This window comes from Procambarus clarkii, chromosome 89 (assembly GCF_040958095.1).
Source record: "Procambarus clarkii isolate CNS0578487 chromosome 89, FALCON_Pclarkii_2.0, whole genome shotgun sequence".
Lineage (NCBI taxonomy): Eukaryota > Metazoa > Arthropoda > Malacostraca > Decapoda > Cambaridae > Procambarus > Procambarus clarkii.
The window spans coordinates 10,633,755-10,661,254 of NC_091238.1; the positions used below are offsets into that span (position 1 = coordinate 10,633,755).

At 41.4% G+C, this 27,500-nt stretch overlaps 1 protein-coding gene across 32 annotated transcripts in view; it reads right to left on the reverse strand.

Moving 5' to 3' along the window:
* The window catches only part of Cadps (calcium-dependent secretion activator 1), a 537,366-nt gene that overhangs the window by 141,968 nt on the left and 367,898 nt on the right, over positions 1-27,500 (reverse strand). For all 32 annotated transcript variants that reach the window (XR_011225795.1, XM_069317990.1, XM_069317986.1 and 29 more), the window contains one exon: positions 3,383-3,539. Coding sequence is in view for 31 of the 32 variants with exons in the window: in XM_069317990.1 (XP_069174091.1) it covers positions 3,383-3,539 (157 nt within the window). In the remaining variant the exon portion in view is untranslated. The remainder of the gene's footprint in view (positions 1-3,382; positions 3,540-27,500) is intronic.

Genomic DNA, 27,500 nt, shown 5'->3' on the forward strand with positions numbered 1-27,500 from the left:
CAAGAGCCATCAGAAACTGAATGGTGTGTAATTATCTATGTGATTGTAACCTATTCATTGTTGCCCACTGGATGGTGGTGTGGTGTGCAGGACTAACATCTCAATTGTGACACAAGCTCTCCCTATGTGTCAGTTGCTTAATTTAGAAACTATACATGTGGTCGGTCTCGAGCCCTTTGTTGATGTGATGATGTGCACTGAATTTTGTAACTAGCTCATCAAGATTTTAACTTGCTTTGCTAAATGAGTTGTGGAGTTCAGTCACTGAGACCATTATGTGCCTCTGTAACCCTTTCCACTACCACCCACAAGATGGGTATGGTGTGCATAATAAATGAACTAGACTAAACTGTAATTACCTATTGCAGTTACAGAATGAGAGCTATGCTTATCGTGTCCTGTCTTCCCTGTACTCTTTCTCATATGATGCTTTGAAACTACTGATGGGTTGGCATCCACCACCCTTCTCATGTAGACGATGAGTCACAATAACGTGGCTGAAATATGTTGACCAGACCACACACTAGAAAGTGAAGGGATGACGATGTTTCGGTCCGTCCTGGACCGAAGCGTCGTCGTCCCTTCACTTTCTAGTGTGGTCTGGTCAGCACCTTCTCACTTAACTTTTTCCAACCATGTGCCACTCTATTTGCAAACGTGAACTTTCTAATGTTTCTAATGGCTATTTAAATCTACAACCACTTGTTATTGAAGTTCCAGATTTGAAGAATTCTTTTGTGTCAATTTTGTCTATTACTGGATTATTGTGTCCAAGCATGGATACGTTATATTCAGAAAGACATATATGTGCTTTGGAGAAAATCAACACTGGACAACAAAAATCCTTCCAGAACTAAATCAACTCTTGTACCAGAAACAGTTGAGGGCTACAGGGCTAATGACACTGCAAACCAAACGTGACAAGGCTGATTTTATTGAAACCTTTAACACCTTCGCTCTCCGTCAACGCTGCTGGCGTTCAAAATTTTTCTCTTGTGTCCGAGCCGGGGACACGAGCGGCATCCACATTTTAAAATATTTTTTAAATTAAAATTTTATTTGATCAATCTGGGAGTAGTTTTAAAATGAGTGCTTTTAGATTACGCACAATTTGATACCAAAATGAAAGATGTAACATGAAAATTGATGTCAGAACACTGGAAATTTTTTAAATATTTTTTGCATCCAAAATTTAAAATATTTGTTAAAATTCCATTTATTGTGCTATTATTATGGGACTAGTTTTGAATAGCGCGCCTTTATATTGCGAACAATTTGATACCAAAATGAAAGATGTAACACGAAAATTGATGTCAGAACACTGGAAAGATATAAATAATTTTGTGATGAGCATCCAAAATTAAAATATTTGTTAAAATTCCAGTTATTGCTTCATTATTATTATAGGACTAGTTTTAAAATATGCATCTTTATATTGCGAACAATTTGATATCAAAACGAGCGATGTAACACAAAAATTGATGTTATCAAACTGAACGAGTATACACTTGGGGGCCGGCCAGCCGAGTGGACAGCACGCTGAACACGTGATCCTGTGGTCACGGGTTCAATCCCGGGCGCCGGCAAGAAACAATGGGCAGAGTTTCTTTCACCCTATGCCTCTGTTACCTAGCAGTAAATAGGTACCTGGGAGTTAGTCAGCTGTCACAGGCTGCTTCCTGGGGTGTGTGTGTGTGAGGGAAAAAAAAAGTAGTAGTAGTAGTAGTTAGAAACAGTTGATTGACAGTTGAGAGGCGGGCCAAAAGAGCAGTGCTCATCCCCCGCAAGCACAACTAGGTGAATACAACTAGGTGAATACATTAGGTTGCGGGTGTGATAATTGGTGCTTGTTCATGGGTAACTTTAGGCTTTGTTAAGGGGAGTCACGCCGGGCTTTTGGATATTATATGTATATACTCCCGTAGGGAATTCTATTGCGAACAGAATGATACCAAAACGAACGACGTAACACAAGAATTAAGGTGAGAAAACTGAAATGAGTATACACATTTCGGTGTCGCCGCACACTTGTCTGCACGCTCGAGTATACTGCCAGGAGCAGTTTGTGCATTCAAATGGAGCGTACGCCCGGGGCGCGAAAGTGTTAAAATATTGAACAATTCCAAGGATATTGATTCAGCCTACTTTTTTTTTTTTTTTTTTTTTTTTTTTTTTTTTTTTTTTTGAGATATATACAAGAGTTGTTACATTCTTGTACAGCCACTAGTACGCGTAGCGTTTCGGGCAAGTCCTTAATCCTATGGTCCCTGGAATACGATCCCCTGCCGCGAAGAATCGTTTTTTCATCCAAGTACACATTTTACTGTTGCGTTAAACAGAGGCTACAGTTAAGGAATTGCGCCCAGTAAATCCTCCCCGGCCAGGATACGAACCCATGACATAGCGCTCGCGGAACGCCAGGCGAGTGTCTTACCACTACACCACGGAGACTGCTTGACTGCTTCTTTTACCACTGTACTGCATAACCTATCATATCAAGGGGGTGTGCCCCCCTACATATTATTATTTTTATTATATTGTAAAAGTCAAAACTCCTGCATATACAAGGGGCTCACATCCTGTTCCTCAGGTCTCCAGTAAACAGATGCCAGCTTGAAAAAAAAAAAAAACGATCTGCATCCCTCCTGACTGTGAGATCCTCAGTACTGCCAGAGCAACCAAGGCTGGCACATGCAACTGCAGCTCACAACATGGCACAGCTGTTCTAGTCAGGCCCACATCACCACTTAATAATCATGAATAAAATAAGCAACTGCAATTATTTCATGATGGTAGTGACATAGATGATCTAGACTGTAATGAAAATTATGTACAAGGTTCAAATATCAGTGAACACAATGCTAGTTATGATGTTCACAGCAGGAGGCAAACATTCACGGCACACATCCAAGGTTTGTGAATCTACGTATCATGCAAAGTGACCTCATGTTCCTTTAGAAAATAATCTTGTGGAAAATTATTCATATTCATGATTTAGTGACAGGAATCTGATAATAATAGCAGTGTTCAAAGTAAAAATAGTTTGTAGTCCCAGGTACAGTATGTGATTTTTCCAAATGAGTGGTATGGTTGCCAACTATTCTGAATTCTAATAATATGGGTGTTATATGAAATTTGTATTTATATGGAGCTAAATAATCTTCCTATCTTGGTACCTTCTTCTGATAATTACTTATTTGCATATAAATATTAATAGAAAACATCGAAATTATCATCTGGGAATTTGGCTACAATACTTTCTCTCCAGGTTCGTTACATATGCAAGAACATTTTTCTTCCATGCACTTGTATGCATTACATTATATGGTTTGGGGCATATATTATTACCAACTTTGAAATACTGTATCACTCAAATACTTACCATCCGTTCTTAGGTAGTCATTGAGGATTTGGAAGAGCGGGAAGGAGTCCCAGGTATCAGGGGGTTGTTCAGCTAAAACTTGATCCATATCTACAGCAAACAGGGACCAGAAGATCTCGGCATGTTCCACCAAAAGATCGCTGAACCATGCAAATGCCTGGAAATAGTATGTCCAATCATTTAGTTTTTAGAAAGAAGCTGGAGAACATGTGATAAATATTTCTGAAATGGGGATAATAAATAAGACTACAGTATAACCAAATTAATTTACTGAAATGACAAAGTAAAAATATGATTATCTTTTGCTTGTAACATAGGCAACTTCAGAGTTGCTGCTAGGGAAAATCATGATGAATATACAATCAGTAAAAGAGAGAGGGAGGGAGGACAAACTTAAATCTGATAAAAACAAAATGCAGAGATGTGATGCATAAAGGAATGACAGTGATACAACAAGAACGATTAGATGCTAACAAAACTTGTATTACAAACACTTCTATAGTTCAAAATTACACACACACAATATTTTTTTCTGACCCAGTCTTATTAGTCAGTAGAATTAATAAAACACACTTAATTAAATTAGGGATCGTAAGTTTGGAAAGGAATTTTATTAACAGTCAAGAGAAACCAGGCCATACCAAGTTAGATAATAATATATCATACCATATCACAGCATACATTTATATACATGAGAGCATTAAAGAAAAATAAGAATAATGAGATTTACAAGTGTGTAATTTCATTTCGTGGAACTTGGATGAAATTTTTCTGCTTTATTAAATGCTATTTTTTATCTTATTATAACCATGCTTAGTGATACAGTACAATGAATTGCTGTGGTCTTCACACAATATTCCTAATTCTGTTTCAACTATCTATTTATTGAAACAAAAAATATCTCTTGAGCTTCATTAGATGTAAGAACTGTACATACACTATACAAGTCACAGAGCAATACAAATTTATATATGCTGCATACGTTTGTTTTTCTCTCCCACAGCACCATGTGTAGTACTACCAATACAGCAGCTACTACTTATTATCATGTTATATTATAATTTCATGGACACTATTCATAGATATATACATAATATATATAACATATTGTACTGTACAGTGTGTTCATTATATATATATATACATTATATATATACATATAATATATATATATATATATATATATATATATATATATATATATATATATATATATATATATATATATATATATATATATTATATATATATATATATATATATATATATATATATATATATATATATATATATATATATATATATATATATATATATATATATATATATATATAAAATGCACACACTGTACAGTACAATATGTTATATATATTATGTATATTATATATAAAATTGTATATTTTTAATATTATACTACAATATTAAAAATATTATACCATAGTATATTATATTATATACTATATAATATTATATAAACTAACATATATTTCTGGGGTGAGCCCCTTTGGCTCCCTGGAGCTATCAGGGCGGATATGAATGTTAGTCCTTGGCATCAGTCAAAGCAAATGGAGTTCTTAGGCCTACCAGGGACCACTAGTCAAAACCTGGCCCTTTCAGAAAGGAATGACGAGTAATGGTCTATAGTAACTCCCATGTGTTTAAAAACATTTAATGTCTGCAATTGACCAGGTCAGGCACCCGGAAAGGTAGGCACCCCCAAAACGAACTCTATCTGATTAAAAAATTGATACCGAAAGTCGAACTGCTGGACAGAATTCCCCAAACTAAAAACGAGTAAACGAGCATGACATCACAACTGTCACCATGCCGCTGTCTGTGCAGCTACCTCCTTCTCGGGAAGGGGGAGCCCCAGACCTCCGTGCCAGATATCCATCCGCTAGTTCTGTGGCCAATGAGAAACCTGGCAGTCGTGTGACTCTGGCTCCAGACATTTTCCAGTGCTGTACCATGTGATGTGGTCCTCTCCTGTGGTGGTGTGCAAGCCAGGAGTAATTTCACAAGTACTCGGGCTGTATGCACCTAGGGTTCCTTTCACTAAGTGCCCTGTAAGTACTGCCCATGTGGCTTGGGGTTATCTTCCATAAAACCCTTTTGAGTCTGCCTCTCCGTGGGGTCTTTTACTGTTCAGTGATTGCCCGCCTTTGGAGTCAGCTGGGGTATTTCATGCACCACTGTTTATCTCTGGGTAGGAGGTAGTTTTGTTACTAATAGGGGCGCAAGGTACTGTGCAGCTGGTTTTCACCATAACAGGGTTAAACAGTTCTCGGTTTAACCAGTCCCCGTGGTGTAGTGGTAAGACACTCGCCTGGCGTTCCGCGAGCGCTATGTCATGGGTTCGTATCCTGGCCGGGGAGGATTTACTGGGCGCAATTCCTTAACTGTAGCCTCTGTTTTAACGCAACAGTAAAATGTGTACTTGGATGAAAAAACGATTCTTCGCGGAAGGGGATCGTATTCCAGGGACCTGCCCGAAACGCTACGCGTACTAGTGGCTGTACAAGAATGTAACAACTCTTGTATATATCTCAAAAAAAAAAAAAAAAAACCATAGCGGCTGATTGTTCTGCCTGGGTTATAGTCCTCTTGCGTGGTTTTTCTTTTACATTTTGTTTCCTGCCTGGTGGGGAGGGGTGTCTGCCTTTTGGTGTTGGTACCCCTTCTATATATTCGGTGGTCCTCCACTAGGTACCCCTGAGTGCACACATCTCGGGGGTTCAGCTTTTATTAGTTTGCTTGGTAGTTTGGTGGTGCCGGTTAGCAGTACCTTGCCTGGGCTTCCCTTAACATAGCATTTAAAGAGGCCTGGAAACCCCCATTGGAGCTCAATGGTCTGATGGATGCATCCCCTGGGTCCTATCTCGCTTCGTGCCAGTTTGAGGGTTGCTCTGTCCATATGACTCAGGGTGACAATCATCAGTTGTGCCTCCAACATGCTGCCTGTTAGGTCAGTAACATCTTTGACCCGGAGTCCTGTGAGTGGTGTTCCTTGCTTGTACTCCAGTTCACCCAATCCACTGATCTTGACATTCAGGTGCAGGTGGCTTCGGCATTGTATGCATATTTTCGGTTGCTGCAGTGCGCTTGGTCGACTGCTCACCCAGATGCTCCGAGACTGCACTGTTTTGGTTATAGGGACTCAGACTTGGGGTATTAGTCGCCTCAACTTTGGGTTCGTCTGCACTCCCTTGTCCTTCCCTTGCTGTTGTGGTCCTGTTCCTCCCCTCCTGCACCCTGCTCCGAAGCATCTGAGGGATTCAGAGTCAGGGCAGGGTTTAGTTGGTGGTGAAACTGGCGGTTTTGGAGAATGCCCCTTCCGGTGTGACGACAGAGGCATTCAAGCCTGTTCCTCCAGCTGGTGCTTCTGGGTCTAACCAATGGGCCCCCTTCACTTCAGCTTTTCTAGTGGACCCTACCTTTTCTTTTGAGGCAGAGGGTTTGGAGGATGGCTCGGCCCCGTGTCCTGGTATGGAGGTTCTCGGGGCAAGGGAGGGGCTGACTTTGGGGGTTTGGGCCCTGTTTGACCCTGCTTGGGTTTTGGTACCCTCTGAGCAGGGCTTGTTGTTGCAGGGGGGTGGGGGATTTCTTATCCCCCTCCCTGCATGAGTTTGATATCGCGTTAACCCCTCCCCAGGTTCAGTTCCAGGTTCTGTTGAGTACTTAGTTTCCTTCTTTTAGGAGGTTTTCAGCCTCCCGCATCCTGCCCCATGAGGTGCAGGAGGCCATTGCAGGTAACCACCTGCTCGACCTGGATTACGCCTCGATAATGGATCCTGCTTCTTTTGAGTTCAGTTCTTCCTTTCCTTACTGGGTGCATTATGAGGTTCCAAAGTCGTCCTGGTTGGCAGACTGTTCCGTGTTTTTGTTGGGGGGCATGGCATGTGTTCTGTCAGTCCTGCATGTTTGAGTTGTGAGAGGCCTTTACGGTTGCTCCGGTTTACCTGGAGTGCGAGTCTGAACACCTCAATGAGTGTTTGTTCGCTCCTGCCCTTCCTCGGGATGTCGGCCTGGTACAGCTTCACGTGCAGGTCCCCTCCCCTTCGGCTGCCCTGGTTGCTGAGGACTTGCGCGCCCATGGCTATTTGGCTTCGGTCTTGCCTTTCTTTTCCCTTCTCGAGTTGTCTTCGGACTGGCTTGAGGCGGATGTGGAGGCGCTGGGTGCCGATCCTGATTCTGGTGTTCTGGTCTCAGTGGTACGGGTGTTGGCTGCCTTGTTGAAGCTGTTTGCACTGGTCCTGAGGGAGGCAGTCTCTGTTCTTTGCTTCTTGTCTCGCGTGCTGTCAGGTGGTGCTCGCTGAATCCTTGGAATCTACTTGGGCTCTGGCTCTTAAGTTTTTATGCTTTTTTGTCCTTTGCTGTTTGTAGAGTCTGCGGTGGCGCAGTTTACGCAGGCAACTTCTTCTAGTTGTCATCCCATGTCGGACTTGTTGGTTTTCTGGGTGGGGGGGGGGCCGTGGGGGTCTACCCAGCAAGGTCGTGCCAGGGCTTGGGGTTTCTTCCATTGTGCTTGATCAGTGGTACCAGTTTTGGAGCTGATGCAGCCTTCGGAATTGACAGTGTCTGGTCGACAGGGTGATCGCTCTGCTCGTTGGTCGGTTTCTATTAAGGGGCGTCGGCCCTTTCGCAGGTCGTCCCATTGATAAGGTGTAAGAGAGAGACCCTTGCGTAGGGAGAAATAGCAGTGTTAAATGTTGAAAAACAGTCTAGAACTCTTACAGTTGAAAACCCTGCCCTAGACTGCAGATGCACAGAGTATCATCTTAACAGGAAAATGTCATCTCCTAAAACCAATGTAAACAAAAGTGATAATGTTAAAAAGCAGATTCAATGCAAGAAAATATAGAGAAACAACAGTGTTAAATGTAGAAAACAGCCTGGAACATTTAAAGACATATAAATAAACTATTGGGGAATGTGTATGAAACACATGTGTTTGTATAAACATTATTGGAATCAGGCGGTTAGAGAGAGATGTGAGAGCGCTCTATCGTTCACTTGGTGGAAAGAGGCAGCGAGGAAAAGGACCAGTTCACTTGTGTGGCTTGGGATGGTCTCCAGCAATACGATACGTGCATTATCAGATGTTTTATAGCAGTGCTTCCCCTTTTGTATGAGTTAGAGTTAGGATACTGTATAAATAAGGATTTTAGAACCCTGTGAGTAGGTAGTGTACTGTGCTATTTATTCATGTGGTCAGCTCTGTGTCACTTGGTGTTATCCCCATTTGCTTTGTCCACCTCTTTGTGCATTGTGGTCAGAACAGTGTTTTGATAAAACCCATGCACTTTGTAGTTACCCAAGATGAGTGGTGTATAGTAATGACCTTCAGTCCCAGTTGGTAGAGATTTAACCTGTTGGTTGTGCCAGTTGTCTCTTGAGATGGGTGTTGGTTGGAAGGAACCTTCCCTTCCCTTTTGTCTGTAACAATCCTGTGGTGAGTCTAAGTAAACCCCCCTACCTGTTCTGATCAGTGTGAGATAATCTGGTATTGTTAAATAAAAACCCTTTGTAATATTGTACCCCAAGGTGTATTTCTTGTCCCATGTATTTAGAACTGTTTATTACTGCTATACAGACACTTGCACCCTACCATTATTTATAAGAAAGTAAGAGCGGGTGTTATTAGCAATACTCTAGGGTATGGCTTTCAATCCTGTACCTTACATGGGTGATGGAGGGGGGGGGGGGAGGCTCGTGCTGTTTGCTCACGCCTGGTCCCACAATTCGTGGGCGTTTCAGGGCTGGTGAGGCAGGCCTCTTCTCCTGCGCTCCGTTGGGTCATTTTGGAGTGGGCACGCTTGGGCATGATCGAAATATCCTCGTCCCTCAGGTGGGTTTCCCGCCTGTTTCCAGTTCTGATATGGAACTGCGTGGACCTGCGGTTCATTCTGGACTTGACCAGTCTGAACCCCTGGGTCTTTCGCCCCTCCTTTTGGATGATTACATGACTACTCTGTCCCAGGTCAGTTTCCCTTTGGAGTCGAGCACTTGGATGGTGTCCCCGGACCTCTGGAATGCATATTGGCACGTCTTGATTCATTCAGGGTTCAGCAACTGGCTCAATTTTGTTGTGGGGTGTCAGGCTTGCTGCCTTCGTTGACTTCCATTTGGTATGACTCTGGCACCTCGCATTTTCACACGCCTTACCCGGGTCATGGTGGCCCGTTTGCATCTCTTAGGAGTTCAGGTGCTGGCCTACCTCAATGACTGGCTGGTGTGGGCTTCCAGCCAGTCCGTGTGTCTGCTTGCCAGGGATTTGGTTCTTTCCCAGCCCACCGGGTTCGGGTTCTTGGTGGACCCAAACCCGGCGAGAAGTCCAATCTGGTTTTCTCTCGGGTTCGGATTTGGCTGGGTCTTGTTTGGGACTCTTTGACCGCTTCCTTGTCTCTTCTTATGGAGGCTCTGTTGGGGCTGCTGTTCCGCCTTCACCTGTTTCTGGGGGGCTCCCGGGTCATGAAGCAGTTGCTCGAGGGGTTGTGAGGGAGTCTGAACTGTGCTGTGATGGTCTACCCGCCGTGCCAGGTTTGGTTTTGTCGGCTGTTCTAGTTCCTTGGGGGACGTATCTTCCGTCTCTCTCACGATTGCTGGATTCGGCCTCCAGGTGCCTTACGTTGCCTACTGTGTCAGCAGCTTCCTCTTCTGGTTTTTCGGGGTTCAGTGCCTTGGCACCTACCTGAGCCAAGATGTGTTCACGGATACGTTGTCTCTTGGCTGGGTCTTAGTGACCAGTACTCACCAGGCCAGCCAAGGGCAGTGGGGTCCGTCCTTTCATCAGGCATACAGCACAGTGCGGGAGTTCGCAACAGTGTGGATGTCGTTCCGGAGGATTTGGGTCGCTCGCGGATCAACGATCTGGCTCCATTCAGTCTGCTCCTCGGTGGTTTATTGCCTGAACCACGGGGATTCGATGCAGTCCTTGTGTTTTTAGGGCTGGTCGCTTTGGATGACTCGTCTGCCGAGTTCTCAAGGTTTGGCTTTCCTGGCCGTTCACGTTCAGGGGATGTCCAATGTCCTTGCGGACAGCCTGTCCCGGTTCATTTCCCTATTCGCAGAATGGACGGTCGATGCCGACTTGTGCAGTTGGCTCTGCTGGACGTATGGGCTTCCGGAAGTGGAGTCTCTTAATATATGTGGTGCCCTTCTCCGATTGCGAGGCCATCAAGGTCAATGTTTTCAGGCAAAACTGGTTGAGGTGGGGTTATGTGTACCTCTTACCCCCTCCCCTGGTTCTGTTGTTGCTCCAAGTCCTGACTCACTTGGTGATTTACCAAGGGAAAATAGTCCTGTTGGTCCTTTCTGATGCGAGTTTATCACTACTTGCTACTTGTATGGTGAGCAGGTGGCTTCGTTGTTGGTGTCCCACCTGCATGCTTCATTTTGGCGACAGTATGAAGTTTTCTGGCGGTCCTTTTGGTATTTCTTGTCCCTTCGTAGGTTTTCTTCGGTTTTGGACCAGGGTTGTCTTGTCTTGTCCTTCCTTTCTTGGTTGTTTCAGGACTATCATCTTATGCCGAATATTGTCGTCTCATATTGTGTGGCACTGGCGGAGCTGCTTTAGCTTGCGTTTGGGGTGGATGTTACTTTGGCTCCATTCTGCAAGCTGTCTCATGCGTTGTTTCACCTCTGGCCTGCTCATGCACTGCCCGAGCTGTCCTAGTCATTGGACCGAGTGCTCTCTTTTCTCCCTTCTCTTTGATTTGTTTTGGCCCCTTCGGTTCAAGATTGTTTTGCGAAGGCACTTTTCCTTTTGGCATTGGCCTCTAGGGGTTGGTTTGGGAGCTTCATTCTTTCCTCAGGTGCAGAGGTTTCTGCTCTTTTGGTCGTGGTGGTAGGTGTGTTCATTTTCAGCCGTCTCCTTCTTTTCTGGTGAAGAATGAGACTGCTGCTTTTTGGATAGGGGTCCTTGGGTTTTTGATGTTTGGTTGGTATGGCTGGTGGCGAATGCAGCTGTCTTCTTCTTTTCTGGTAAAGAATGAGACTGTTGCTTTCTGGGTAGGGGTCCTTGGGTTGTTGATGCTTGGTTGGTATTGCTGGAGGTGTATCATGTGTTGTATCCAGTTGTGGCTCTTCGCCATTACCTGTGTGCCATTACCTCTGTGGCTGGGGAAGTGCTTTGGATTGACCCGGTTTCCCTTCTTCACTGTTTCAGGGTTCGGGTCTCCCAGGTCGTCCTCAGGGTTATTTGGTCCAGCCAGCCTGCGGTCTCTCCTCATGCCCATGAAGTTCCTAAGTTTGCTATGTTGGTTGTCGTCTTTGGCAATATGTCCTGGACTGACATTTGGGCACTGGGTTTTTGGAGATAGAGCAGGGTCCTGGCCACTCACTACCTAGTCAATGTTCTTGGCCTTAGTTGGGCATGTATCGCATTGGGTCAGTGGTTGCAGTCAGTTGTCTCGACTTCAAGTTGAGGATTGAGTGGCGCCCGCCTCCCAGGTAAGTTTCTCTTGTATTATCTTTGGTTAAGTAGCTCCGGGGAGCTGAAAGGACTTCCCCTAGAAAACCAAAATTGAATGTAATAAAACGCCATTTTTTGGGCGAGATCTGAAGGCTCTCCGGCAACCCTCCCGCCTTCCCTAGGCGCCTGATAGCTGAGTGGACAGCGCTTCGGATGTGTAGTCCTAAGGTTCTGGATTCGATCCCCGGTGGAGGCAGAGACAAATGGGCAAAATGTTTCTTTCACCCTGATGCCCCTGTTACCTAACAACAGGTGTGTAACAAAAAGGAGGCCTTGTCGAGGACCGGGCCGCGGGGATGCTAAGTCCCGAAATCATCTCATGATGACCAAGATAACCTCTGGTCGGCAGGTTTTGACATTCAGCCTCAGAACTGGGGGTGTATAGCTGGCACGGGGGGGATATGGGGCTCCCCCTTCCCCTTCCTGGGGAGGGGGTAGCTGTGCAGACATCGGCGCAGTGACTGTTGTGACGTCATGTTCGTTTGCTCGTTTTTAGTTTCGGGAGTTCTGTCCAACAGTTTGACTTTCGGAACCAATTTTTTAACCAGATAGGTTGGCACCTCAAAACAAACCCTTTGTGGGTGCCTAACCCGGTGGATGGCAGACATAGAATGCTTCCAATCACATGGGGGTTTCTGTAGGCCATAGCTCCTCGTGCCTCTTTGAGAGGGCCAGGTTCTGGCTCGTGGTCCCAGGTAGGCCTAAGAACTCCATTTGCTGTGACTGATACCAAGGTCTAATACATTCATATCAGCCCAGATAGCTCCAGGGAGCTTCCGGGTCTCACCAAGAAAATTGCATTTCATTACATTCATCACTGGTTATTTTTATATACATATATGATTCGCATAGTGGAAGGGATAATTGAACCTAATACAGCATGTCAATAATATCTTCATGCTTAACGCAAATTATATTTAAGGTATTAGTAGGTATTTAAGGTACTGTACTCAGTGCCGTGGAGAGCGGGGGGACCTGCTACCTGGGTAACAGCTTCTCCCCCGACTCAACCTACCCTGGCTTTGCACCCTGGTAAGGCCACTCCAGACCAGGCCAACATTAGAGCACAACTCCATAGTCTCCTGAGACTGATGGATGCCTACTACTACTACTACTAAGGTACTGTGTTAGTAAGAATAACTATCATGGTAATTGTCTTTGACCACCATGCAAGTACTACTCTGAAGCAAAATAGCATACCTTTCTTCCAGTTTCATTATATTTTATGGTTACCATTTGACCATAAAGGCACTTGCTGGTCTGCTCCATATTTTCTTATCTTCAAAATATTGTTTTCTACTATCTGTCTTGGATGCACCTGTTTCAGAAGAAATACAGCGAAGGTCAGGCCACGTGAAGTGGCAGACCCAGCTAAAATATGCACCTCTGAGAACATGCCCAACAACAATAGAAGTTAACTGTATAAAACTAAGGGGAAGGAAAACAGAGCTAAAGACAGTTGGATCCAACTTGAAACCCAGAGCATGTCCTAAGGAAATTGAGAAATAAAGACAGAACCCGACAAAGGCTATAACCCTAGAACACTACCAACATCTGCACAGGCAGGAGATCAAGGCAGGCCAATGGTGAGGGCAGAAAATAGCCCACCATGCGAAACACTGAAAGAGTCAAACAAGGAAGGCACACAAACTATTAAAAGATACAAATTTAAATGAGAAGCAGAGCACAAACACAGATGGGCATCAGCCCTCTACTGAGTCACAGGGACAACATCTGCAAACAAGAAGAGTGCCAGCAGAAGAATTGGTGGTGTACCCCTTGATGCAGAGCACACACACACACACACACACTAGCTAATATGCAGAGGTGCATATTGATAAAATCGACAAGGAAGATTTCCTGAGACCTGGCACTTCAAGAACAAGAGGTCATAGATTTAAACTAGCTAAACACAGATGCCGAAGAAATATAAGAAAATTCACCTTTGCAAATAGAGTGGTAGATGGTTGGAACAAGTTAAGTGAGAAGGTGGTGGCGGCCAAGACCGTCAGTAGTTTCAAAGCGTTATATGACAAAGAGTGCTGGGAAGACGGGACACCATGAGCGTAGCTCTCATCCTGTAACTACACTTAGGTAATTACACTTAGGTAATTACACACACCATATTGAGAAAATCGATAGGGAAGATTTCCCGAGACCTGGAACTTTAAGAACAAGAGGTCATAGATATAAACTAGCTAAACACAGATGCCGAAGAAATATAAGAAAATTCACTTTCGCAAATAGAGTGGTAGACAGTTGGAACAAGTTAGGTGAGAAGGTGGTGGAGGCCAAGACCATCAGTAGTTTCAAAGCGTTATATGACAAAGAGTGCTTGGAAGACGGGACACCATGAGCGTAGCTCTCATCCTGTAACAACACTTAGGTAATTACACTTAGGTAATTACACACACACACACAAGGAACAGACTGAACACACATAATAGAGCAATGTCAAAGGCAAGCAGGGTGGCAAACACGGAAACCACACCTCTTTTTCCACCCCCCTCCCTACTGTACATAAACAGGAGTAGCAAGGTACCTGCAATATACAATTAGAGAACACATCAAGGTATGAAACACATGTGGTTCATCCAGAAACACGTTTGAATGGTGAACTTGTGTTTGAACCTATTCCACATATATAAACTCATACAATAAAGAGGTCAAAAGTAGGGTGGAAATGGACCAACTAATTACCCAGCCAAGCAATAAGAGCATAGAATCCTTATGTAAAGAAAACAAATCTATACCTTGTTATGCTCTATGGGAGCACAGGCCAACAACACAGTGCATTCAGAATGACACACCACCAAAATCATGGCAGCAAACTAAGCACCCAAACCATGAAATCCATCAGAGAAGCAGCTAGTTCAGTATAAGTATGTTTACCAATGTCAAGCAGTGACAATGTGCATGCTAGACGGTTTGGAGTGGAAGGCAACATTCAAAACCAATGGACTGATGTGAATATGTAGCCGGAGATCATTAACAATTGCATGCATATTGGTGTAATTAAGACCTCATTATGTAATTAAGATTGAAATTCTGCATCCACATAGATGACTAATCATATTATTGAATGCAGTAGTGTGTAAGGTAAATACTACACCCTAACCCCCCCCCCCTTCCTCCCCGGAGTAGAGAGGAGGGGTATACAGTTTTGTAGTTACAATCACTGAGAAATTTGTCATGAACGAAGAGCTGGTCACAGGAGAGGGGGTGATGATGATAAGTAGTATCTACATCCACAGAAATGGCAGAGTAAGAGGAAAAGGGATAATTAAGATGATCATGGGGGCTGAGCCAAGTCAGATCCCACACAGAAAAAACTGTGCAATCAGCAATTGGTTCCCTACTAGAAAAGGAAGGAGTAGATCTTCCATAGGAGCCCAACACATGGGCCTAGTCACCCACCACATGAATCTCAGAGGTTAAGGAATTAGTAAGCATAAAATGAAATATTAAACTTTTCAAACCTGCAATCCACCTCCATGGAGCCTGAGGGGAAGTGTAAGCACTTGGATAACTCCAGAGGTAACAAAAAGAGTATGCACAGAAAGCAAGTAGAGTGCCTGAATGGCAATCCAGGCACTCTAAATTTAAAGATATATCAAGATTCCAACCCCTGAATACCTACTCATTCCAAGTACAACTAGCCTCGCTAACCAGACTGACTGATTCAGTTAGGTCCCACCAAACCACCTCCTGTCTTACCCTAATTCCTTTACCAAAGAAACTTGCTGTTCTCCAGGTCCACATTCATCAGATAGGTTCAGCATCCAGATGGAGGGAAACAGAAAATATAGGGACCTCCAGGAACTTCAAATACAAGGATTGTAAGGCCAAAGACAGCTTTGGCGTTTCTTCTCCCCCACAGGCAGTGCGGCATGGGAGACCCCACCAACACAGCTTGCTGGGCTTGAAAAAAGTACTCAAACAACACCACTGCTACTAGGTGGCTGCCATAGGTGAAACATTATATTCAGGAGTAAAAAAAATTACCTTCAATCTTTATTCGTCCTGTACCATAGTAATAATTTCAAGGTTTTCAGTGATAATAAATTTGTTATGACTACCTAATTACAATTAAGACAGCAGTTACAATACATTATGCTGAAATTCTCTGCAGTAAATGTTTAGAATGACGGATGACTAAGATAATAGCCAACAGAACCCACAGAAAAACAATCTAAGGAACTGAGCAACTGAGCAGAAAAGCTGAATTATTCATATTGTTATTGGTTTTACTGCCTACTTATGAGCACTTCTAAAATTTTACAGATGCATATCATTTTGAAGCATTCTAGAACAGCTGGTCTAAAAAAATTGAAAACTTATGATGTCCATAATTTGGTACATAATTATCAATAACTAACACTTTATGCTGAAATAATTGCCTCTGTTCAAGTGACAGCCACAACACAATCTCTATCAGTCCTCTGATATTTGTATTAAAGGACTTGAGTACATTACAAAATTTTAATCATGCATTTTGTTATGCCTCATTTGCATTAAAATGAAACAAAACAAAAAAAGGAATAATTATCAACTTATTTTGATTCCAGAAATATTTTTCTCAGCTATTATAAATATAGATGGATTCTTTGAGGTCAAGGTCGTAGGCATCTAGTCTCTTCTTGTTTCCCTGTCCTCTTTTATAATATGTGGGTTCTTGCTATGTATGGAACTCCATTTGTGATATGTTATCAATTCACCCTTAAGTACATCTTACCCAGGACATATTGGACTCATTCTGACGGAAGTTCCCATACCATCAAGTATACATATTTGTTTATCATTGCATAGTTATCAAGCCAGTTCTGTATTATCCATGCAATACTATGCAAAATATAGTAAAAGAAGCACTTTTATGTAAATTGTAGCAACAAAGCTTGACTAAGTAAAGTAAGAGTTGTACCAATCAAAGAGTATTAGCAGTTCTAGGCTAGGAAAACAATTAGCATTACTATACAGTATTACTAAGGTGTAACAATAGTGTCAGGCAAGATGTTGCAATAGACATGCAGTAGCAGCATTTTAATTAATTTTCCAAAAATGGATAAATACTTATTGGTTACATAGTCACATTTATGTGGTCTTTAACACAAATTTGCAGCAATGTAAATATTTAGAAGTGAATAGTGAACAAGAAAGCACATAACTAAAATAACTTCCTATTTTTAATTCATCTTACAAGCCAGTATCTATTAGCTATGAATTTCAAGTTGATCACACTAATTTATTTTAATATACAGTATTGTTATTCTACAATAATCAACACTGAAAGTGTGTGTACATAATTAGAGTGGGAGTTTTTACCCCTAAATTTTCTCAGGATTGTGGGCATTTCCTACTTAAGCATATTTTCAGATTTAGATATTTTTAGAAATCCAAAATCTGTTTCTAAAACTAGTACCCCTGTGCTCTGCCTTCCCTTCATATCTGAACTCAAAAGTCTCACTAATATCCTCCTTCCTCTTGACATAAAGCTCGCCTTTCAACAAACTAACACTCTTCGGAGTAATCTGTTCACACTGCTCCTCCTGCTTCTAATGCTGCTGGTGTCTACTCTATTTCCTGTTTGTCTTGTCCTCTCCAATACTTTGGGGAAACTGGTCGTACACTAAATGACAGGCTAAGGAACACAAAAGTGTTAAGGCTGCAGACACAAGCAATGCTCTCTTCTGTCATGATAGGGATTCTAATCATCTGATTGATTGGTCTTCTTCTAAAATAATCTTTTCTGCCTCTACTCTTCATAGGTGCTGTCTTGTCGAATCGGTTCTGATACACAACCTACCCAACATGATCCTTAGTCCTGGCTTTGTTGTTGTTGACTCTTCTTTTTCACAGTACATACTAAAATGCTCTAACCTTAAAAACCTAACAAATGGAAGTGAAGGCCAGTCAGACATCCAAGGGGCAACCAAGAACTGATAAGACAAAAGAAAAACCATCATTTTATCCAGAGGCCAAGACAGCTGAAGAGGTGAATGAGTGCTGGAGGTGAAAGAAGACACAAGACAACTTATGAATAGGCATTGAAGAAGTATGGACACCGAAAGTGAACAAGAGCAGCTCTGCCAAAGTTGAATGATAGGAGTCAGTAAAATCATGCATAAGATAATCAACAAACAAGGGGAAAAAGAACAAAACCACCAGTACAGAGACACAACAAACAACGAAGACAGACGAAAAGATGAAAAAGAATGAAAACTTCATACTGCCACAACAGTGAAAGATGCAGGTGGGACACCAATAACTCGGCTACCTGTGCACCATACAAATGGTGATATCACCACATGAAAAACTCTAGATACAAAAAGTTGAGGAGAAACTTAAACCTGCAAGGAACATTTCCAGACCAACCTGCTCAAAGAGATGGTACTGTGGAAAAATTCCAGGGGTCAGACACCAGACCGGAAGAGCTGGAAGGCTCTTCTGGTCTGGCTTAGGTTAGACCAAGGCTAAGCCAGCCATCAAGGGAGCCAGAAGAAACACTCTGACTGTGCTAGTCTTTAATCTGGATAAAACCTGAAACAACAGCTGAACTGGAGGGAACTACCTGTTGAAGATTTAGAGGTTGAACATCCCTGTGGCCTGGTCTCTGACCAGGCCACCTGGTTGCTGGTCTGATCAACCAGGCTATTCGATGTGGCTGCTCGCAGCCTGATGTATGAGTCACAGCCTGGTTGATCAGGTATTCTTTAAAGGGGCTTGTTGAGTTCTCTTTGAACATCGTGAGAGGTCAGCCAGATATGTCACTTATATGTAGGGGAAGAGATAAATGAAACCCCTCACCTCAACAAATCCAATCTGATAGCTTCACGATCGGGGAACACAGCCATGTATGGTGGATGCTGCCAGTTCAATGCCGATGGAAAAAGGTCTATACCAGGGTGATTGAACACCTCACAAATCTACCAGAAGGCTGCATTGTTGATGGTCCACTCAGTGAAAATTGCATGGAAATGAAAAAGACCAACCAAGAGAATGTTGAACACACTCAGCACATGAGCCCCATGGAGAATCAAACCCCAAGAATCTAGAAGAGTAGAGTCCAGATCCAAAGAGGAAAAACTCAGCACTGAATGTAATAAAATGACTTTCTGAAGCAGCCACGTTGGCTTCCCTGAAGCTATCTTACTGAGATTGCTCTATACTCAAGTGTCAGATCAGTAGATAATTGCTTGCTTACTTTCATACATTATCAAATGAAGGCACCAAGCCAGGAAGACTAAGTAGCACCATCAAATGTGCGGAATAATCAGAGTGCGCTAAATATCACTAAGGATGCCAATATGAGAACAGAAAAGTATAAAGCAAATAATATCAAAAGTATCTGATTCACCAAGAATTCTATCGAGGGATGAAAATAAGTTGGCTTTCTAAATATGTTCACTAAGATGATGTAGAAAGTTGCTTATTTTTTTATACAATCCCTGGTTTGCAGACACACATGAGAGATTATAGTAAATGCGGATAAAGATAAGTCACGTTTTTTGGTATTGGAGGACTTCAACTTTAAAGCAATAGACTGGGAGGCCTACAAAGCAAGAACGGAGAACATTTGGACAGGTAGATTTGTAAACTTCATTCTACAGACATTCATGTATCAACACATAAAAGTGGCAGCAGGGAAGACCCCCTCAATTATAGACCTGTATCATTGACAAGTGTAGCAGTCAAAATACTGGAGAAAATAATTAAAACTATATGTAAATGGGTAGAACACCTGGAGAAAAACAATATAATATCAGATAGTATGGTTTTCGATCTGGAAGATCCTGTGTAATGAATTGGATGGGTTGACTGCATCTATCTGGACCTAAAAAAAGGCTTTCGACAGAGTTCCACATAAGAGGTTGGTCTGAAAACGAACATATTGAAAGGGTGACAGGTAAGCTTCTAACATGGATGAAAAATTTCCTAACTGATAGAAAAATGAAGGGTAGTAATCAGAGGCAATGTATCGGATTGGAGGACTATCACAAGTGGAGTACCACAGGTACTCCACTTGTGAAAAGTTGGAGCAACAGGCTCCAAAAAAAAAAGTTGGAGCAACAGGCAGGAGTAAAAGGGAAGGTGCTCCAGTGGATAAGGGAGTACTTAAGCAACAGGAAACAGCAAGTAACGGTGAGGGGGGAGACATCGGAGTGGCGAGATGTCACCAGTGGAGTCCCACAGGGCTCAGTACTTGGACCCATCCTGTTTCTAATATATGTAAATGATCTTCTGGAGAGTATAGACTCATTCCTCTCAATGTTTGCTGATGATGCAAAAATTATGAGAAGAATCAAGACAGATGAAGATAGACAGAGACTAGAGGATGACCTGGATAAACTGGAGGAATAGTCTAGAAAATGGCTGCTAAAGTTCAACTCAGGAAAGTGTAAGGCGATGAAATTAGGCGAAGGGAGCAGGAGGCTGAACACAAGGTATCATCTGGGAGGTGAAATCCTGCAAGAGTCAAATAGAGAGAAAGATCTGGGGGTTGATATCACACCGAACCTGTCCCCAGAGGCCCACATCAAAAAAATATCATCAGCGGCATATGCTAGACTGGCCAACATAAGAACTGCCTTTAGAAACTTGTGTAAGGAATCTTTCAGAACCCTGTATACCACTTATGTAAGACCAATCCTGGAGGTATGCAGCTCCAGCCTGGAGTCCATACCTAGTTAAACACAAGACAAAGCTAGAGAAGATTCAGCGGTATGTCACCAGGCTCGTCCCGGAACTGAGAGGAATGAGCTACGAGGAAAGGCTAAAGGAGCTGAACTTCACATCCCTGGAAAACAGAAGAGTAAGGGGAGACATGATAACCACCTACAAAATTGTCAGGGGAATTGACAGGGGTGAACATAGACAAACTCTTCAGCATGGGTGGGACACGAACAAGGGGACACAGGTGGAAACTTAGTACCCAGATGAGCTACAGAGACATTAGAAAGAATTTTTTCAGTGTCAGAGTAGTTAATAAATGGAATGCACTAGGAAGTGATGTGGTGGAGGCTGACTCCATACACAGTTTCAAATGTAGATATGATAGAGCCCAGTAGGCTCAGGAACCTGTACACCAGTTGATTGACAGCTGAGAGGCGGGACCAAAGAGCCAAAGCTCAACCCCCGCAAGCAAAATTAGGCGAGTACAGGGTTCAGTTCTTGCACCGGTAATGTTCATTGTCTACATAAGCTATCTACCAGATGGAATATAGAATTATATGAACATGTTTGCTGATGATGCTAAGATAATAGGAAAGGTAAGAAACTTAGATGATTGCAATTCCCTTTAAGCAGACCTGGACAAAATAAGTATATGGAGCACCAATTAGCAAATGGAATTTAATGTGAATAAATGCCATGTTATGGAATGTGGAATAGGAGAACATAGACCTGACACAACCTATAAATTATGTGAGAAATCTTTAAAGAATTCTGATAGAGAGAGAGAGAGATCTATGGGTGGTTCTAGACAGAAAACTATCACCTGAGGACCACATTAAGAAGATTGTGCGAGGAGCCTATGCTACACTTTTTACTACACAATTGCTTTTAAATACATGGATGGAGAAATACTAAAGAAATTTTTCACGACATTTGTTAGACCAAAGCTGGAATATGCAGGGCTGGTTTTCTGTGGAGAGCCCGTTCGGCTCCCCGGAGCTACCTAACAAAGATAAAAGAAAAGTGGGACTTACCCGGGAGGCGGCCGCCACTCGCTCCTCAACTCGAGGTTGAGACAACTGGCTACAACCTGCGACTCAAGGCTACACACACACCCGAGAAGGGCCAGGAAAATTAACGAGGCCAGGACCCTTTTCGACCTCCAAAAACCTCATGCTCGAATGTCAACTGAAGACATTACCAAAAACAACAGCCAAAGCCACGAACATAGTTCAGCAGGGTACGGGGATAGACCGCAGGCTGGCTGGACCGAATAATCCTGTGGATGACCTGGGAGACCCGCGTCCTGGAACAGGGAAGAAGGGAAACCAGGTCTACCCAAAGTGCGTCCCTTGCCACGAGCGTAGCTCTCATCCTGTGACTACACTTAGCTAATTACCCCCTACCCTCTGTCTTCGGATTGTCTGTCCAAAGACAGGGGCGCGAACCCGAACCCCTAACAGAAGCAAACAGGTCACCACGACCCGGGTAAGGCGTGTTAACATGCGAGGAACCAGATTCAAGATGTATAGAAGGCAATAAAAGTGATAAGCTCATCACTCCACGACAAAGCAAAGGCAGTCCCTGAACCCCAGACGAATAGGAACGTGCCAATACGCGTCTCATAGGTCCAGGGACACCTGGCTCCAAAAGCAGCTGGACCTGGGACAGAGTGGTCATCCGAAAGAAGGGGCAAAAGACCCAGGGGTTCAGATGGGACAAGTTCAGAATGAACTGCAGGTCCGCACAGTCCCATTTCGGAACTGGAAACAGGTGGGAAACTCACCTGAGCGATGGCATCGTTTCGATCACGCCCAAGCGAACAAACTCCATGATGATCCGACAGAGCGCAGAGAAAGAAACATGCCCTGCCAGCCCCGATCCCACTACAGGATGAGGAGGAGCCACCCAATGCCATTGCAGGCTAGAGAAAACAACCCGAAATGCCCATAGATTTTAGGACCAGGTGAGAGCAAACAGCGCGAACCCCCCATCGCCCCCGTCAACGGGCCAAACCGCAAAAGAACCGACGACCCTTACGAGAACTGATGCTCAGAGCGATCACTCAGAGCGACCAGACACCGACGGCTCCGCAGCAGGGGACAGCCCCGAATCTGGCACAACTGACTTACAACGACTGAAAGAACCCCAAGCCCCGGTACGACCCTTCTGGGCAGGACCACCATCGAGGAGAACCAACAAGTCTGACATAAGCTGGCAACTAGACAAAGCCGCCTGAAGAAAATGTACCAGACTGCAAACAGGAACAGACAAAAAGGGGATGAAAATCTAAGAGCTAGGACCCAAGCGGATTGCAAAGAGTGAATGAGCACCGCCTGCTGGCACACGAGGCATGAAGCACAGAACAGAGACACCACTTCCTTCAGAATCGGCGCAAAGAACCTTAACAAGGCAGCCGACGCCTGAGTCGCCAAGGCAAGAGCACTGGATGCAGGCCCGTAACCTAGCTCCTCCACATCCTCCTCGAGCCAGTCCGAAGACAGCTACAGCAGGGAAAAGAAGCACAAGACCGAAGTCAAATGCCCACTGGTGCACAAATCCTCGGCCACTAGGGACGCCGAAAGGGGTCTTGAAGTGATCACTTGAAGACCCCGAACCAACACAGAAGCAAGAAGATAAAATACGCAATGTACCCATTGATTCGTGTTTTATCACCTCGCCTCAAAAAATTACCAGAGTATGTAAAATTGTCTTTACCCATTGATTTGTGTCCTATCACCTCACCCAAAAAATTAGTGTCCTATCACCTCACCCAAAAATGAAAATAAGCATGAAACAGAGTATGTAAAACTGTTTTTGAAAATGTAAGAAGTGTCTTGCGAAACACTTTTAGGCGTCAGACCATAAATAAAGTGTGAAAATGAACTTTGAAGAGTTAATTTTTCAACTACCCTCGACAGTGAGGAAAAACATAAGAAATATTGAGAAGATTCGTGTTAATCTCTAATCATTAATCTTACCCTTTTGGTCATATTCAATAACATACATACTTTACATACATACATACATACATATATATATATATATATATATATATATATATATATATATATATATATATATATATATATATATATATATATATATATATATATATATATGTATGTTGTCCGGTGTTGACAAAGGCCCAGACTGGCCGAAACGTTCATCTCTCTTTCCCATTTCTCTGTGGATTTCTGCATATATATATATATATATATATATATATATATATATATATATATATATATATATATATATATATATATATATATATATATATATATATATATATATATATATATGTCGTACCTAATAGCCAGAACGCACTTCTCAGCCTACTATTCAAGGCCCGATTTGCCTAATAAGCCAAGTTTTCATGAATTAATGTTTTTTCGTCTACCTAACCTACCTAATCTAACCTAACCTAGCTTTTTTTGGCTACCTAACCTAACCTTACCTATAAATATAGGTTAGGTTAGGTTAGGTAGGGTTGGTTAGGTTCGGTCTTATATCTACGTTAATTTTAACTCCAATAAAAAAAAATTACCCTCATACATAGAGAAAAGGGTTGCTTTATCATTTCATAAGAAAAAAATTATAGTAAATATATTAATTCAGGAAAACTTGGCTTATTAGGCAAATCGGGCCTTGAATAGTAGGCTGAGAAGTGAGTTCTGGCTACTAGGTACGACATATATATATTTATATATATATATATATATATATATATATATATATATATATATATATATATGTATATATATATATATATATATATATATATATATATATATATATATATATATATATATATATATATATGTCACAGGAAGAAATTAAACAGATGATCATGATACAACAAGTGATAAGTGTGTTTAAAATATGGATAATGTTTTATCAATAATATTATAATTACTATTATTATTATTATTATTATTATTATTATTATTATTAAGAAACTTAATACCGTAGTGTTTAAATGGAAGTGAAGTTACATGTGTAAGTGTATTATTAAACCAAATTTTTTTATGAATCTCCGTCCATTATCAAGGTGGTGTAAACAAAGTTCTGTACAAAGGTTCTAAGTGCTTGCGATTACCTGTATATGTCTGGCAGAGCACCTCATGTGACATCCATCATTAGATGTCTCTATGATTATGCTTCCCAGGGAGCATAATCTCTATGTAGGACATATAAATGCAAGCACTTAGAATCTTTATTCAGAACATTATTTACACCATCTTGATAAATGACATAGGTGCATCTGAAAATTCTGTTTAATAATTTATTTACACGTGTATTGGGTATTTTCTTCACCTTCATTATTATTATTATTATTATTATTCTTTTAAGTAATGTATAACAGAAAATGTCCAATATTTACACTCGAGTAATTTTGAACAAATTCTTACCTAATGCTGCTGCTGCTGCTTTCAGATTCAAGCAAAAACATACCTTAAAGGCTATGACTACATTCATATGTTCATTACCAATTTTATACCCTCAGTAATATAAATGTGCTCTGTATATTAGTGGCTTTATTTAAATTAAATTGTGTGATAAGAATTCTCCTCTGTGTCATGTTTTAAATGTACTTTATATAAATAAAATTATTTATTATTAATATTATTATTATTATTATTATTGTTATTATTATTATTATTATTACTACTACTATTATTATTATTTGCTAGGATGCAGAGTTTCTGTGCTGATTTGTGTGTTTTAATGTAAAAAAGCCATGGTGTATTTTATAATAGCAGCAGACTACCAGCATGCATTAGTGATCCTGGTGGAGTTCTGTTATTTATAAGACATGTATTTTTGCTTACATCTTCTGGACAATATCACACTGACAGAAGAAAATGCATTCAAGCTTACTCATGCAGTTCATGAAAGCTACTTCATAAACCAGACAGAAGCAAAACATTTACTTACTTTATCCTGTGAACACACAAAAGAGAGAGAGAGAGAAAGACTGGTTAGAAGGCACAAAGAGAAAGCCAGAACTGATGCACACACATGTACTGATGCTCACCTCAACACAATGCACGCAACTCCAACACAAAACATTTATCTTTTATATTTCAATTAATTTGATTAGAGTATTATCCAAATTGTATTTTGACTACTACAAGATGAAATTTAGCTTATTTACTGTACACAAAAAATTGTCCTAAACATTGCATTTTGCATCATTTACATACATTCTATATTAAATAGTCAATGATACTATACTATGTATCAATATTTATAATAAATTATCAATTTGCAACACAATTAAAAATGTATGGTGACTATTATACTGTACATGCAAAATTTTGAATAAAAGGCAGTGTATTGAAGCCTTCACATTATATCAGACATTGTTGAAAGTATGGAACATCACTGTTGAAGAAATTCCCAGCTTAACTCTTGATTTTTATAGTAGTCTTTCTAGGTTAGTGTATTTCAAACCATACCATATTAATCTACAGACTATAAAATTTTAAATTCAATTGAGAGTGCATCTGTGCATCTTCCTGATTGATATTAAATCAGAAAGATTTAAGATATCTATTAACAAAGGTAACTATTTTAGTATTTAAATCTATTAAAACCTATAAAACATATAGTGCCCAAACTGTAAAAAATTGCAGGCAAAATTAAATTATTTCATTTTAAAAGTTTGGCAATATAATTGCAAAATTTTACTAAAAGATAAAATTGATCTCCTTAGTCAGTCTACAAAATTTGTGCAACATACAAAGCATAGTGCTAGCTTCATGAAAAACACATTTAAGCCCAAGATGTTTTAAATAATTTCAGTGCCTCTTAAGCAAGCAAAAGAGTAAATTAAAAAAAATGAATAAACCAATATAACAAATGCACTTGGGTGGTTCAACTGGTTTATGTGACAGATCTTAGTAAACAATATCCTTGGGATAAACTGATTTAAATACCTGTACCTTTAAAGTGCAAGACAGAGATAATAAAAGAACCGTGAAGTGAATCCACCACTGTGCTAAATGATAAGTATTGCTGCCTACTAAACACTCACCGATCTGAAAGCCTACAAACCAGAGAGAGAGCAGAGGAGAAGTACATTGAAACATTAGTACACATGAATAACACAACATACATATGCACAGGTACATGGCTGTAAATGTTTTCCATAACTAAGCTTGACAAGACTTCTAGATAACATTCAGGTCAACATACCTTCAGTCGAACTAGAGACATACGAATATAGCCAGAATTTAAACTGTTTCGTTAACTTGGGTAGCTTTTGAGTTGGTATGTGTGTTCTGTCCAATGTAGACATATGAATGCTGTCTAACTGTAAGTGTGATTACACTCAAATTACACAAAATAATATTGAAAGCGAGTAATTTCCCCTAACAAAAAATTTATTTTACATATAAAACACATATTTCAGTTTGCACCATAGGATAAAAAAAAAAGTTTCTTTGCATTCCAGAATAAAGGCTTGTAGAATCCCACGAAATTTCTTTACTTCAACAGAAAACATTTTTGTTACCATTGTCTATCTTATTTCCAATCATTATTCAGAAATGTGATCAATTAAAGTACAGTGGTACCTCGGATTACGAGCGTCCCTGGTTATGAGTTTTTCGGGTTATGAGCAAGATTTGCTCGGAAAATTTGGATCAGGATACAAGCGTTGCATTGGGATACAAGGGTGTTGATTCGAGTAAGGGCCGACCTAGCATGTGGTGGCTCGGCGATCGCCCCTCAGTTTACCAGTGCCTCACGCCCAGTGATTATCCCCCCTGAATTCTTCACCAGGATTTACAGTGTTTTGTTGGATATTTGGCCATTTGAACATAAAAGTTGTTATTTTATATCTCGCAATGGGTCCCAAGAAAGCCAGTGGTAAGGCTCAAGGCAAGAAATCACATGTGAGGATGACAATAGAGGAAAACAAGAGATCATTCGTAAGCATGAAAATGGTACAAGGCTTGATGATGT